The sequence below is a fragment of the Tyto alba genome, unplaced genomic scaffold (assembly GCF_018691265.1).
Source record: "Tyto alba isolate M040663 unplaced genomic scaffold, T.alba_DEE_v4.0 Super-Scaffold_2, whole genome shotgun sequence".
Taxonomy (NCBI): Eukaryota; Metazoa; Chordata; class Aves; order Strigiformes; family Tytonidae; genus Tyto; species Tyto alba.
The window spans coordinates 50,608,649-50,623,545 of record NW_024881282.1 but is presented as its reverse complement, the minus strand read 5'-3'; the positions used below and the strand labels follow the sequence as shown (position 1 = coordinate 50,623,545).

Genomic DNA, 14,897 nt, shown 5'->3' with positions numbered 1-14,897 from the left:
CTGGATTTTCATCTTCAGAAGCTGCTGGAGCTAAAGGCAATGTTGAATTTGTGTGCTGATTTTTAGTGAAAAAAAAGGCATAAAATCAATGCTATTTTAATTCTCATAATGAGCTGTGAAGAACAGCTCAGAACCAACAACTTGTTTCAATTCAGGTTGAACAAGAAATCATTTTGTTCTATTCAGACTGATTCTTGCCTCTGATTTTTTTGCTTCTGTAAGCAAATCAAAATAATCAGCCATTTGCACAGCTCTACCCAGTGCCCTTAGGAGATTTCAGTGTAGATAATTACATTCTGTTGACCTAATTTCCTCATGAAATTTTGGTTAGGAAAATCAAGGACAATACTTATCTGTGCTATACTATTGCTATGCATCATTGAGAAATGCATTCTCTGCCAAACATGGGTCCACATCAGTAGGCGGCGAATATAATTAAGTACTAGCCCATTCTTTACCGGATAATATTAAGGTAAAACCCAAGTGTGACTTCAGAGTTAATCCTGACTGAATCCAGAGTAACATGGAAAAACCTGAATGGTTGTCTTTTTGATAAAACAATAGTTAAAGGAACCCCCAAAAAAGCTTGCCAGCTCATGAGTCTCAGTACTTTTTAACAGCAGTATTACCATTTCCCACTAAATCCCAGCAGGCTCACTTCCATTAGAATGCTAAAAATCACATCAGTAACACAGGTCCTTGTAGCAGATTCAATACATGGTCCATTGCAGCAGATTTTCAAGATAGACAACAAAATATATTTTGGTAATGGCCCAAACTGTAGAAATTAGAAATTAACAGGTCTAATTAGACAACATACTCTTTGCATTCACACAAATCTATTTTTTACCAGCTGACAGTGAGAAGTTTAAATATGTTCCAACACAATTACTAGGCTGAATTTGGTTTTCTGAGAAGCCCACATAGCCCCAGTATCTTAAGTAGGTTACTTGCATTTACTGTGCCCCATGTGAAAAACATCATTGATCTTAGCAGACTGTGCGTGGATAAGGCCCTAACTGCAATCAGACTTTGGCTCCTAGACTACTATGGATGCCTCAGGTGACCCTAACAAGTGGGCCACCCTTGAACTGCAGGGAAACTTAAGATTCCTCTTAATCTCATGAAGGGGGAAAATATTCCTTCTTGACCCCTCAGACTTCAGCTCTGAACACAAGCAGTATGTACCAATGAGACACTTGGCAAAGTAAGTTGTTAGAAACACCAGTACTTGTTCTACACATCGCCTTTAAGTATTGCCAGTCTCCAACCCTTAAGAAAGAGAAGACTGGGACTCCTGTATCGAGTTCTGTACCTATACAGAAAAAGCAAATGTTCCTTTGTGACCCTGGAGGAAACAATCCAAAGCTATGAAGAACTGAACTATGATAGCAAAAAAGTGAATTTGGTGCCATTTAAGCTTCAGATATCCCAACATATACAGAAATTCAGAAAACTGGTCTTAGGACAAGGCTCATAAAATACAATTCCTAGATGTATTTCTTCCATAAACTTAGCAAACTTAATCCTAAAATGAGTTATGATATTCTGCTCACACAACCCTGTTTGAACTCTACTTCAGAACACAGAGTTATTTATGACTGACTTGTAATACTCACTCATTGCTGATACCATCCTTTAACTAAAATAATTTTATTCCTTCTCCTAAAGTTCCCTCCCCTCAAGTGTATTTACAAAGAATTATAGTTGATTCTGCCTTGACATTAAGGAGAACAGACTAGATCTTCAGTTTATAATTCTATGCTATTTCTTCTAATTAAAAAGATGCCGAGTCTTTACCTATTTCTCAGATAAGTGTAGCTATTTTTCTGACAATGGAAAATGTTATTTCATTATTTGTTCCAAAATGAACAATAATCAATGGTTATTTTCAAACTCACATCAGAACTTCTCTTAGCAGGTTTGTATCTAACTTTGCTCCTGGAAAACAGCCTACCTTTCCTTCATGTAGATCATCTCACACAATAACCATTCCTATTTCCTTTAGTAACAGATACTGTACTGTGACTTTATGCTGGTATGATTTGTTGATTCTGTCTTCCAGTTCTTCTGTCTGTACAATGTAGTGATTGGTCACTACTCTTTTTTTCTTCAGCTTCAGTTCCTGATGAATATTGCTACTTCATCCTCTGTTCTTTACCTACTGGTTGACTTTTCCTTCTTCCTTTCAGCTCCTCACATGCTGCTGCTGATTTTCCTTAGATTTTCTTTTTTTTTAACAAGAAAGCCTGTCTTGATCTTGCTTCCATGTTCCTCCACTGTAACCCCTCCTCTTTAATTTAACTTCTCCTGTACAACAGTATTCTCCTTCCTCAAAATCTCAGATTATCTTTAGTTGTATCTCCAAACCCTAGAGTTTTGCTTCTAGAACCTCTACCAACTGAAACACTTCATCTATTGAAGTGCAACAATAAGCTCCAGGGTGATGTAGAATGCATATTTTCTACATCTGAACATCTTCATTGCTTGTATTAATTTCAGTATTTCCACCATTGGCACCAGTTGCCATCTTTGCCTTCACCATTCTTCCTGAAAGGAAAATTGGAAAAAGCCCTAAGAAACTCCCTGTTCTGTGGGTTTCAACTGTTCTGCTTGCTGGTTCAAACTGTATGTTCACTTGATTTTCTTAGTTTTCTGTAGACACATACAAGATAATATAATTTCTGCCCTGAAAAAAAAATCCAATCTACAGAAGAATGATGGAGAATGGGTTAGCAGAAGTCCATGTGAAATACCCACATGGTCTCAGCATATGGGAAGCAAAAATTTTTCCCATGATAATAGATGAGTAAATCACAAGAATGCTAGATAGCACACGCTGATGAGCCTGTCTTACACTACAAATTTGTATTACATATGCAGAAATGAAAGCCTATACTAAATGGTAAATCTGATGTGAAAGACGTTGTGGGCACTTTTGACTGTCCCTGTTGGCCTCTGCTTAACAGAGAAATCCCAGGACTTCTTTAGACTGTCTTGACTCCCTGATTACTCTCAGACAGTTGACATTTTATTTTAAAGAAACCTGCCAAAAAATTGTTAGACTCTCAATTCCCAAATACCTTCACTTCCTCTAAAGTAGACAGATAAAAATCTCCAAGATAGTCAAGATCCATTAATAAACCAGTAACACAGTAGTACAGTTTTGTCTTTTTAAAACATACAAATATCACAGCTTTACAGATTTTTTTTTTTTTTTTTTTTATCTCGCATCCTCTAGCACCAGAAAACAAAACTTTATTCAACTGGAAAAGGAGAGCCCCAGTGGTACATAGCATTCTTTTGTAAACCAGATAGGGCTAAGATAATGGTGTCTGAAGTCTTGATGTATATCTGGAAAAACAAATTGAAGTCATTGTCTTAAGTCTTATTACTTTTTTGAATCTGAACAAATTAAATTCATAATAAGGTATGTTCCCAAACATTCCCATTTTCTGTAATGAGAGGTATACTGTATATTTACCACTTGTAAGTAGTGCAGCCACCCCAAATCCATCAACGGAACTGCTGTGCTATACCTGATTAGTAAATAAAATGCACAAGTGAATATAGGCATATAGTGCATATGTTTTAAAACTCACACTTAATACTATAACTAGTACTATAATAACACTGACATCTGTAGTTACAGATATCTTGGTATATTACTCAGCTTGAGATTTTCATGCTAACAAACTGGAAACTGGAGGAAAAAAAGCAGAAAATGTAGAGTCATTTTATAAGGGAAAAACCTGCTGAAACTTGACTGATTGGTCTCAAAGATAAATTTAACTCAAATGCAATTTGAGTTACAGTACTTAATGCTGTTGCCAAATAATTTCTTATTTTCAGTAAAAAGACTTACTTAACTTTGGTAATTAAATTCTGTACCCAGAGCTGCCCACGCTTTTTTTTCTTTCTGTTTAGCTCACCATTCTGAAAGATGCTCTTGTTCCTTGCAAGCTTTCTTCACACCCTATAAACCAACCGCAGACTTTGGACAGGCTCAGTCTTTACCACCTCTTGCACAATGGTTCATCTCTTCTTGAACAGCCACCCAGAGTCACTGTGAGAGGCAGGTCAATGTACTTATGCAGACCACAGATCAATTCTCTCCAATAATGCCAATGTTCCTACAGCTAGGCGATTCATCGCCTGCCTCTTTTTAGTCCATTGAGATGGAAATGGACACACACCCTGCAGAGCAGAGTTTGCAGTTCTCTCTTCTCTGTGTAAGGGCCAAGTAGATGTTGGCCCAGAGGAAGGGGGGCAAAAAAAATATATCTTAGCATTTGTGCTATAATGCTTAACATCATGTTAGCCATTTATGAGCATGGCTCAGCTCTCAGGAGTCCCAATGGCAAAGATACTAAGGGAAACGCAAACTACTAGTAATTTCTAGACATAGGATAAACACTACTATAGGTTTAAGAGACTTCTGTCTTTGGGATGTGAAGGTTGTCCCTTCTGGTGCAGGCAACAGGACCTTTGTCTGACTTTGAAAGATACACAGTCTACTGCTTTATCCCTGTTTCATCTACCTTACTGGGAAAAAAAAACAAACCACAAACATATCGAGAGTGAACACATCTGGTGGGAAACAAAAATGTTTTAAGTGATGTTGAAAGCACAAATGAAAACAAAAGCTGTCTGGAGGCAATATGCCTTACATCTGTACTGTCTGGTTAACAGTATGTCTTACTGTCAGCACAGTAGTACATCAGTAAAATCTAAATCTCATTAGGATTGGCTATGCAGTTTTAGCCAAACACAAACTATTGTTCCATTTTAGCAAGGTAGACAAAAAATTATTACCAATAAAATGCAGTTAAACAATGGCTAAAATATGACTTTACCATTAGCTTGACAACAGAACATACTTTCAAAAGTGCTTTTGTAAGGCAAACCCGGAAAACCTGAAAAGGAAAAAATATGAATCCATTTGCTGGTTTGGTAGCACATGCATGAAGCAACACATTGGAGATTTTGGAACTGACAAAAAAATTCACCTGGGAAAATACTTTCCTACATATAACAGTGCTTGCAGAAGAGGGACTTGAAGGCTGTGACTGTTTCCATCATTCAGAGAATAATGACAGAACACAAAACCTGATGAGATCCTTCCTTCACACCACAGCTTCCTCTTAAGACGAAACCTGTTAGTGCAATAAAAATGAAGCTATTCCCTACTCAAAGTAGGCTGCTAGACCTAACAATCTTTCATCAGACATGCTCCTGCATAGCGTCTCACGGCCTCCTTCAGCTAGAATTTCTCAGCCCAGTTACATTCAAAGTCTTGTTCATGAACAAAGATGAAGCACACCTTAGACATTTAAGTAAAGCCGAGAGTTTATTGTTAGCATAATGAAAATCTTAACAACCTATTTCAAGAAGCATTGTTAGTCCAGATCTAATTTTTATAGAAAAACAAAAAATAATAATACAGAAAAAGTCACAATAATGGAAATAATTAAATTAAAACTGTCTATCCCCTTCCTTGGTATTATGCTCACCCCTCCACTACTTCTCTGGGTCCTAAGGTCAGTGGTTTCAAACTGATGTTGGTAATGGGGGGGATGTTAAGAGGAGTTGTTAGCATCTGGAGTCCTTTGCCAGGAGGAATATGATGTTTGTGCTGATGGATTTTTCTTCTTCCTTCCTCTTATGGCCATATATATATATTGCTTGTTAACATGCATTTACACCTTTCTCTTTTTTTCAATTGACCTGCAGCTCCAGGTTATGTATGAATTTACTATAAATGGTGCCATGTACATATGTTAGATACTATTTCTTTGTTCTCTTTGTTAACCCTTAAAACCAGTTTTCTCAAGCTTAAGGTCTGCATTTTTATCTATTAGTGAGCTTTGTATAGCATGGGGTCTTCAGTGCCAAGCATGTGCCCCATCTGTTAGCATCCCACACATGCACTCCTCTATGCCACATGCCGTGCCTCCGGTCTCAGTGCCTCTACTGTTCTATCAAGCCTGTGTTAGAGCTACCTGTATAAACTAGATTTGTACCATGCAAAGATAAGTGAGATTAAAACAGATATAGTCAATTAGAGAAACTGCTGTCAGAGCTAAATCAAGTAAAAGAGGCAGCTCAAGGAAAGTTTGAGCACAGCAGTCCTGACAAGCCCCAGTCATGAAGCCTTGCAAACTCCGTACAAAGCTTACAGCTTTGTTACTAGCAATGGCAGCACCATGCTACAGGGCTACAACGTCCTAGTCCTTCATAGGAAGGGTTCCGCGCTTTCCTAGCTAGGTCCAGTAATAAAAAGGCTAGGCTTTTTGCAGCAGAGGAATAGTACCCATGACACGTCAAAATTCAGAGCAAGTAACCTACACCAGAGCCAAGCAAGCACAGAACAGGAAAATTGTAAAAATTGGGAAAAATATTTTGATTTGTCCTTAAACAAAATGTTCAGAACGTGTGACACCAAAAAAAAAAATCAGACAAAATCAATTCATAAAAAATGTGTGTGTGTGTATGTATATGCACAGATGTATATATAATTCATTTTTCTGTGTGTGCTTGTGTGAGAGTGAGTAAGCACATGCACGCACGTGTGAGAGAGTGTTAGAACATCCCCGAGAGAGGGTGGGGGAGGGAGTACACACAAGAGAGGGAGCGGGAGAGAGATGATTGCAAGGAATTTTCTTCCTTTTCTAATAAGCAATCTGCTGAAAATAGAAACAACTGCAAATTCATTTTCGCTGAATTTGCCCTTTTCAGTATGGAAAAAAAAAATGCTCTGGCCAAAAATATCCACAGCTACAGTGAATTTCAATTAAGCACAAGTGGTCTCTTTTTCAAAAAGACACTTTGCATCTCGTTTTATGGGCCTGTTGCCTGATATGTCAATAATGAAACTGGATACCACAGACCATTGATTTCACTAGGTCTACTCATGTGAATTAAGAGATGAGCCATTGGTCCCAAAGGCACTTAAGTATTCTGCCATACTTATGCCCTGGCACTAATGTACTGTATAGTCTCACATCAGACTTTTTTTTCCAGAAGGTGTGAGAAAGTGCTGCATCAATTTGCTAATTTTGTGATTACTGTCATTTTCCAAATGAAGGTTGTGGCTAAATTCTGCTCTACATAATGTGAATGTAAATATATAGTATCTCCACAAAATATATAGTATCTTCGCGTAAATCAGTAGCTGGTATGAAAGGAAGTCAAGTTAAAGTTAAAGTTTTGGCTGTTTTTTTTTTTTTGCAGTAGTACTGCTCTAGGAAATCACACTGAGGATTTTGGAGCATATCTTATTAAGCTTCTCCAAGTATTTATTCCAAATCCATGTTGAAAATCCTACAGGACAATGACTGTGCTTTATGGAGTAAGAGACCTACCCCTCCTCCTAGTACCCCATATCAAGCCCCATAGCATCCCCATGGAAGGGGACCACCATCAAACATGACCGTACACTGTTACCTCATTAGCCTCCTTCTAGAGACACATACTCCCCCAAGAGCCCAATTCATAATTTTCAGCAAGTCTCCTGCTTCGTCCTCCAGAGAAGCTGGAACCAGCCCTTGCGGTCTAAGATGTTTCAATCTTCTCATAATACAACAAATGAAATTAGGGAGGGATTCCAAGATCACGAGCCTCAATAATTTCCTAATAGACATACTGAACATAAACCTCTTGTAGAAGATGATGTCTTTCAAAATTATGAATAGCAAGAATTTCCACATGTAAAAACATTACAAGAGTCTCTTTTTCAACTAAATACTTCCTCAAAAATATGAAGTCAGATAACGAATTATAAAACAAATTCTCCCCAACAGAACCTTTAAAGATGACTACCCTCTGATTATCCATGAGTCTACTAATAAAAGGCACAAATGTCTATTCTAGTAAAAACACCCACTCATGGCCAGCAATATGTTTTCTAAAGAAGGCAGTTATAAGTACCAGCTTCATTTAGATTATGTTAGTGTAATGAAGCAGGATTCCAATACATTTTTGAAATCAATAGCTTCTTCACATTCACTCTAGATGTATTTAGAAGCTAGCATTATTCACTCATTAGTATGAGGTTACTGAAATGGATCTGATGGCAAATGCATTTTGTGCAAATCTCACCTCAACCCTAGAAGTGCAGTCCCCAGATTTCCTTATTTTTGTGACAGAGCTTGTGCATTTTATAGAAAATAGGTCCCACAACACTTAAGCTGAAACCACAGTCCACTCAAACAGTTTCCAACCATGAGAATACCACGCAGTGCATGTTTGACCAGGAAACTTGAAGTACTAGTTTCTGCTCAGCAGAACTTAGTAAAATCACCCTGTGGACTTTGGTAACAACTAACTGAGAACCAGTCTAGCATATTTATAACATATATTTCTACACCTAGTGAATTCTACCCAAAAGAGTGTTAGTTTGTGGTCAAAGAAATTTCAGTTTTGATATAAGCAATCCTTATGTTATTACAGCATTGCCCCAAGAAGATAGAATGCCACTATTTTCTACCTTGAATTTTACCAGATTCAGCTGATGGGCTTGGGAAATGGATCCATCAAGAGTTCCATACAAGGATCTACATGCCTCCTCTCTGAAAAGGCTAGTAGAGAAGTATTGGTCCACATACTGACCTAAGGTTGTCAATGCATCTCTTCACTGATGAAGAGAATAAGAAAATGAGAGATAATAGAAGCCTTTAGCAAGCTAGTGTAAAAACTTCTCTCAACAAACCATAACTTAGATGACCTGACCAAATCTTCAGTTGTTAACTCTTTGCCTTGCCAAACCAGGGTTTGTTCCTCTTAAAAGCAAATTCTGCAAAAATGCTTTCTTAAAGAAAAATTTTTAACGTAAGGCAGGTGGTGGGTTGATATGGTGATTGTTAACTGAGTAAGGTTTTTTTCTAGTTGAGTTGATTTTCCTAGCCTTTTTCCTGTGTCTGGATATTTAATTCATTATATACTTTAATTCAGTTCACAAAATTTGTTAAAAAAGAAAATGAGGTGAAATAGTTAATTAGTTGAGTAATCTGGATGACTCAAATGGCTCTCTAATTACAAGTCAGTCTAATGCATCCCTTTGTGTTTTTGCTACCACTTGCCATTCTTTTACAAGGAAACAATGCTTCCTAGTCATCTTGGGAGACATTAGTTTTTTATTGCACAAACATGTATTAGATCATACCTAGTAAAAAAAGTGTATAACCTGTGCTGCTGTGCACTCTGTCATGCAATGCCTAATGTAATTTGAAGGTTCATGCTGACCTGTAATCAGTTGCTACAGATTCAGGTCTTCATCCAACAGCAAGCTCTGTATAGGTTGATTACTTCACCTGCTGCACTCAGCAGACGGGCCTAATTCTGTTTTCAGAGATGCACACACAAGTGCCTTTAATTTCAGCAAGTATATTTATGGGTATACCAACAGCACAATTGGATTTAGTTTTCTGTTTAAACAGCTGTCATGCTTTATTGGAATCAGTATCTAAACCAACTTAGTAAACCAGTATCTTTTTAAGCACATGAAAATTCACGATCACATTTTTGACAATATTTTCCATTTTTTGTAAGAATACATATGTGACTACTATAACACAACCAGAGTAGAACTGTCTTTCCATAGGAAAGCAGATTTGCTGTATCACAAGCATAACCTTCCATTACAGAGCACTATTTAAACACATTAGAGAATTAAATCTTTTTGCTGTAGCATGAGCTCAAGTAAATGTAGACTTACGTTTTCTCTAAAAGCTATTATCACCAAATGATATCAAGGGAGATTTTGTTAATGTCTGCTGATAGTGTCTTTAGCAATCCCTAGAAACTTGCCTCATACAAACTCAGCTTTGAAACAAAAAAGCCAAGCAGTTTCCATCATATTAAAAAAAAAAAAATTATATTTGGGATATCATGTATGACCTAGCACTAGTGGCAAGTGGAATGGATTTTGTGATTCCACGTGAACCAAAGCTTCAAAATCACGGTCAATAATTCATAAGTTTAAGCTATACATAAAAGATGTCCATAGTGGTAGCCTGTGCAAGACCAAATTTTCTACTTGCATCAGATGAAACAGATAAATCTTAGCAGTTTGAGCTTTCTATGTTATTTCATTGTTGTCACATCTTCAGTGACTTCCAACAAGAGCAAGTTATATGCAGCCTTGCCTTAGAGGAAGCACAGCTCTTGTGCTCAGTGGGAGCCATGCCCAATATGCAAAGGTTGAGTTCAGCTCCTGTCCATCCTCTCTGTTGTCTTCTCTGGAACAATTATTTTCCAAGATTGTTCAGGGAACAAAGTGACACCATATAAATGTATATTTTCCTCTCTTTTTTTCATGATTAGAGACATTTTCGCAATAAAGGCCAAGCTTTGTTTGCAAGCACTCCCAGTAACTTAATGAAACAAGTAAAATGTAGTAGGGAAAGTAAATGGCTTACTGGCAGGATATAAACCCAGCTTCCATTAGTACGATAGAAAAATGAAGCACATCTAAGCTAATGTGAAGTCCACTATTAACAGAGGATACATTGAGATTAGAAGGCATGTTATGTCAAATAGAGGCTGTACACTAATTTTGTACAGATGATCATTTTAATACATGTTGTAAAAGAACAATCTAAAAGGAGCTTAAGGCTTTTATTAAAATGGATCATGAAATGCTCCCCATCTTTTAGTCAATAATCTCTTGCACATCTGAATATAAGGCATAACAGCATGACCTTCCTAACTATAGATATACAGGAAAGATGCTCCTGAGGTTTTATGAAGTGTAGCCTAATATTCCAGGGCAATAAAATACCAATAACCAAGGCAAACCACTTCTCTCGGCAACAGCAAACAAAAGAATGCAGCACCTGCTTCCTTATGTATCTATATAAACAGCTATTTTCATAACACAGCTTATTGGAGGGGGAGCAGGCAAACATGTTCATGCACTGCTTCCACATTAAAAGAGGCATGAAGTTCAATTATTACTTTTAATGATTCTGCAGTAAGACAATGCAAATTAGTTGCATCTTTAAAATCTCTCCTAAATGTGACGCCCCTGGGAGCAAAAGAATCAGTGCCTGCGCATTGAATTGTTGTTCTTAACTAAACTTTAGTGCTGTTAAAAGCAGGGTGCAACAGCCATTTACTACTTCAGAAGTAGCTATGCTTGCCATAAATGATAAAACAAAGAAACTTCAACTTTATGAACTGAGAACTTAACTATTCAGTTACTCAAGATTTTATTTCCTCCCTAAAAGTATATACGCTTAAGCCTGAACAGGAGAGAGAGAGACTCTGAAAAATAAGCAGTTTTTTCATGACTTAAAAGAAGCCCGAGATCTATGCCAGAAATACAAGCTACGACCATCAGAACGAAACTGGCAGTGGAACTTCATGTACGTACTAGGGCGCTCATCGCTCACCACATTTCTGAATGAGGCACACGTTTTGCTAGCAAAGCAGAGAGAGGATTTATTATCACCGCTACAGCCAAAACGCCTGCTGTCGCAGCTGAAATTCCCCTTTCCAAAAACCCTGCTGCCAGGAGCACAGACAAGTAGCGACGCCCCCCCACCCCCCACCCCCCCCCACCCCCCCCGGCCCCGCTCCGCTCCCCAGTAATGAAGAAAAAAAAAAAAAATAAAAAGGCGAAGAAAAAGGGATAAACCCGCACGATTTTCGCTGGCTGCCCCAACCCCCGGCCAGGTCCCCGCTCCGCGGGGCGCGCAGCGCGCCCGCTGTCCGCGGTGCTGAACGGCGCTGGCGCCGCCCGCAGCCCACCCGGGGGGCTGGCGAGCTCCCCCCGCCGCCCGGCCGCCCCGCCACAACAGGTGCGCCGCCGCGAGCGCAAGCGGGGTACCCGCCGCCTTCCTCCCACCGCCCCCCCCCCGCCCCGAACCTCCCCCCTCCAGCTCACCTGCGGCGCGGAGATGGAGGAGGAGGCACAGCGCCCGGAGGCACACGGCCGCCCGCCGCATGGTGCGAGCCGCGCTGAGCCGAGCCGAGCCGAGCCGAACAGAGCCGAGCCGAGCCGAGCCGAGCCAGGGAGCGCCGCGTCCACCCCGTCCCGCTCTCCACCCCCCCCGCCAGTGAGCATGCCTGGGAGCGGGGTGCGCATGCGCAGCGCCGCGCGGGCGGGCGGCTGCCCTCACCTGCCTCTTCGGCGCGGGGTGAGGCGAGGGGCGAGTTCGGGCGGCGGGAAGCGGCGGTGAGCGGGTCTGAGATCGCGCCCCCTCACCCCCCCGCTCCCCACACACACACACACACACCGGGCGGTGGGGCTGTGGAAGGGCCGCGGGGGAGTCGAAGTGTCCGGGGATGAGCGAGGCGGAGGGGGAGATCTCCAATTCCAGCCGCCTTATGGGCAGGAGGTGATCGGGAGGGGAGGCGATTTCTCCCCGAGCTCCCAGCTGAAGCAGCAGTCCGGGGCTTACTGCTGCAGCGAGGCGGTGGGGTTTGCACCTCCCCGGTATTGCAGCGCTGGTGAGGCTCGTCTCCGAAGATTTGGCGTGTCTGGGAGGGCTTTGACGATGTGAGGTTTTGTGCTTGCAGCGGAGGCAATTCTCCCCTTCAGTATGTCGTCAAACGTGTTGTAAAATAAACAGCAAAAACTGCGTGATGGAAGTCATGGCTGATGCAGAAATAAAGTAACATTTGCTTGGGATCTGCTGAACTCTGGGCTGTGGTTCAGACCAGACTGATGCAACACCTACTCAGGAGACACTTAGGAAATTTGATTGCAGGCATCTGAGAGACCCACGTAAAGAGGTTAAACATGAAACAGCCCTGTAACAAGATCATCTTCTAAAGCTGAGTTTAATTGATCAAAAGAGTCACTGGAGGCTAACCTTGAGAGGAAGCGGCAGATGTGTCACCCGGCAAGTGATCCGTCTACAGCCTAGTCCTGGATGTGGCAAGCAGTGTATGCGCAGGGTCAGGTCTGCAGCTGAAACAATGCATCCTAAATACAAAATAACAAAGGAGATTAACAGAGCTTGCGAGCCTCTAACTAGCTTTAAACTAATCTTTGTGCAGAAATTTGCTTCATATAAAGATGGGAAGGGCTGCCCAGGGCCTGATATCTAAGATGCGATTGCATGTGTGACTGTATGTATGCAAATGAGCTTCCTTTGCCAGCCCCCACACGGCTGTTCACATACATATAGACAGTTAGGTCTTTCGCTTGACAGCAACATAAGTGAAAAAAGGCTTGGGTTGGGAGACAGCACTCGATCTTGAGCTCTGCCCAAAACGAGGAATTAAAATGATCAAGGGGATTTTTGAACAAGGAGTGGTATTTAAGCCCTGTCATCTCAGTAATATCTCAGATGCCCTGCTAAGTCATGAGATTTCTGCTGCTTTCTCTACTGAGACCATAATTTGCTGTGGGTATATATACAAATTGCAGCGCATCCAGCTCCAGTTTAATCCTATTAGTTCTGACTAGTAGAAATGAAAGCTAAAAGAAGTTAAAGTAAGAAGCCTATCCATGCAATGCACCCCACTTGTGCCCTCACAACGGCAGTTCCTATGTGCCCAGGCTTCAGAAGTATACATATAGGAGACACAGGTAGGGGGCTATACTTATTTCTTTCAGTGAGTTATACAGTGCAAATTACAATTTAGTCAATTCCTAGGGAAAGAGAGAAGAAAAATTTACTTACAGTACTCTGATGTTTTGTTATTGTCCACAAGTCATCACCCTCGTGTTCTAGATAAGGATTTAGGGTCAAATATGTCAACAGGATAACTCCACTGAAGCTAATGGTATTGATTTGTCCCCATGTGGTTACAAATGAGGCATCTGTGGTTCCATATGATTGAGCACTGTAGCAATATCTACTCACCTCACTTGCACAAAGACCAGATGACTCACCACTACTCTGTTAAGAAAATTGTTTTCCACTGGGGAAATGTCTTGAGATATGGTTTTGAGCCCACATCCAAGAAAACATTTAGGCTTCCAGCTCACACTTAAGCTGAATACAACGGGAAGCTGAGACTAAATAATTTGCTGAATTTTACATCAATACATCCTTTCTAAAAGGCAGTCGCATCAATGCAAAATGGAAGCATTAATGTAGAGTGGGAAGCTGTTAAACAGAAAGTGAGCTAACACGTGTTGCATCAGCTTGAATTCTCTAGCTTCACTGATTTTTTAATTTTTTATTTTATTTCCAAATATAGAACATAATATTAACAGAGTGGAGATCACTAGTGTGTGACTTACTCTGAGAGAGTGCATTAAGTCTAGAGTTGTATTAAGTGTTTAGCTGAATGCTGAATATTGCCAATATTTATAAGGAAGGTAAATGGTATGGAATATTGCTAATTCTTTTCAATTTTTTTTCCATAGCACGTTCTTGTTTTCCAGGTTGAGTACGCTGCTGAGAAGTCACACTCGATACTGGTTACCATTAAGAGAGACTGGTCCAAGTGTCAGAGTTCTTACTGTTTTCCTCCCCTGTCGTGCTGACCATCTTCCTTGTCTGGGCGTCATTTTGCACTAGACTTCTGTTGACAGATTGATTTAAGAGGAAGCTAAAACAGTGAAAGCCAAATTCAAAACCAATCTTCAGTTTAAGAGGGCAGTGATACATAGATTAGCAAGCAGAGAATGTACTAAAGAAGAGAGAGTCACATTTTGTCTAAGATGAATACGGATGCTCATATCTGTTGTCCCTTGACAAGCCTCAGCAGAAAAGTGAAACAGTGTATAGTAATAAATGAAAGCAGGTTGGAGGAGGAGGAGGGATGAAGAGGGGGCTATATGCGTAGATCAAAGGATTCTATGGAGAGATGAATTGCATGTGTGTGTATACAGTGATCTCAGCAGAGGAAATCTCATGACACTTACGATTAGGTCTCACGCTAAATGATATTGCCAGAATGGGAAGAGGGGTTCTTTTAACACAGTGCAGAAGGGT

General features: G+C 40.3%; 1 protein-coding gene across 2 annotated transcripts in view; it reads right to left on the bottom strand.

Annotated features, from left to right (window-relative positions):
* The window catches only part of PTPRR (protein tyrosine phosphatase receptor type R), a 154,212-nt gene extending 142,167 nt beyond the window's left edge, over nucleotides 1-12,045 (bottom strand). For both annotated transcript variants that reach the window (XM_032999847.2, XM_042792880.1), the window contains exon 1: nucleotides 11,888-12,045. In XM_032999847.2, coding sequence (XP_032855738.2) covers nucleotides 11,888-11,948 — 61 coding nt within the window. In that variant the 5' untranslated portion in view covers nucleotides 11,949-12,045. The remainder of the gene's footprint in view (nucleotides 1-11,887) is intronic.
* Between the last annotated feature and the right edge of the window lie 2,852 nt (nucleotides 12,046-14,897).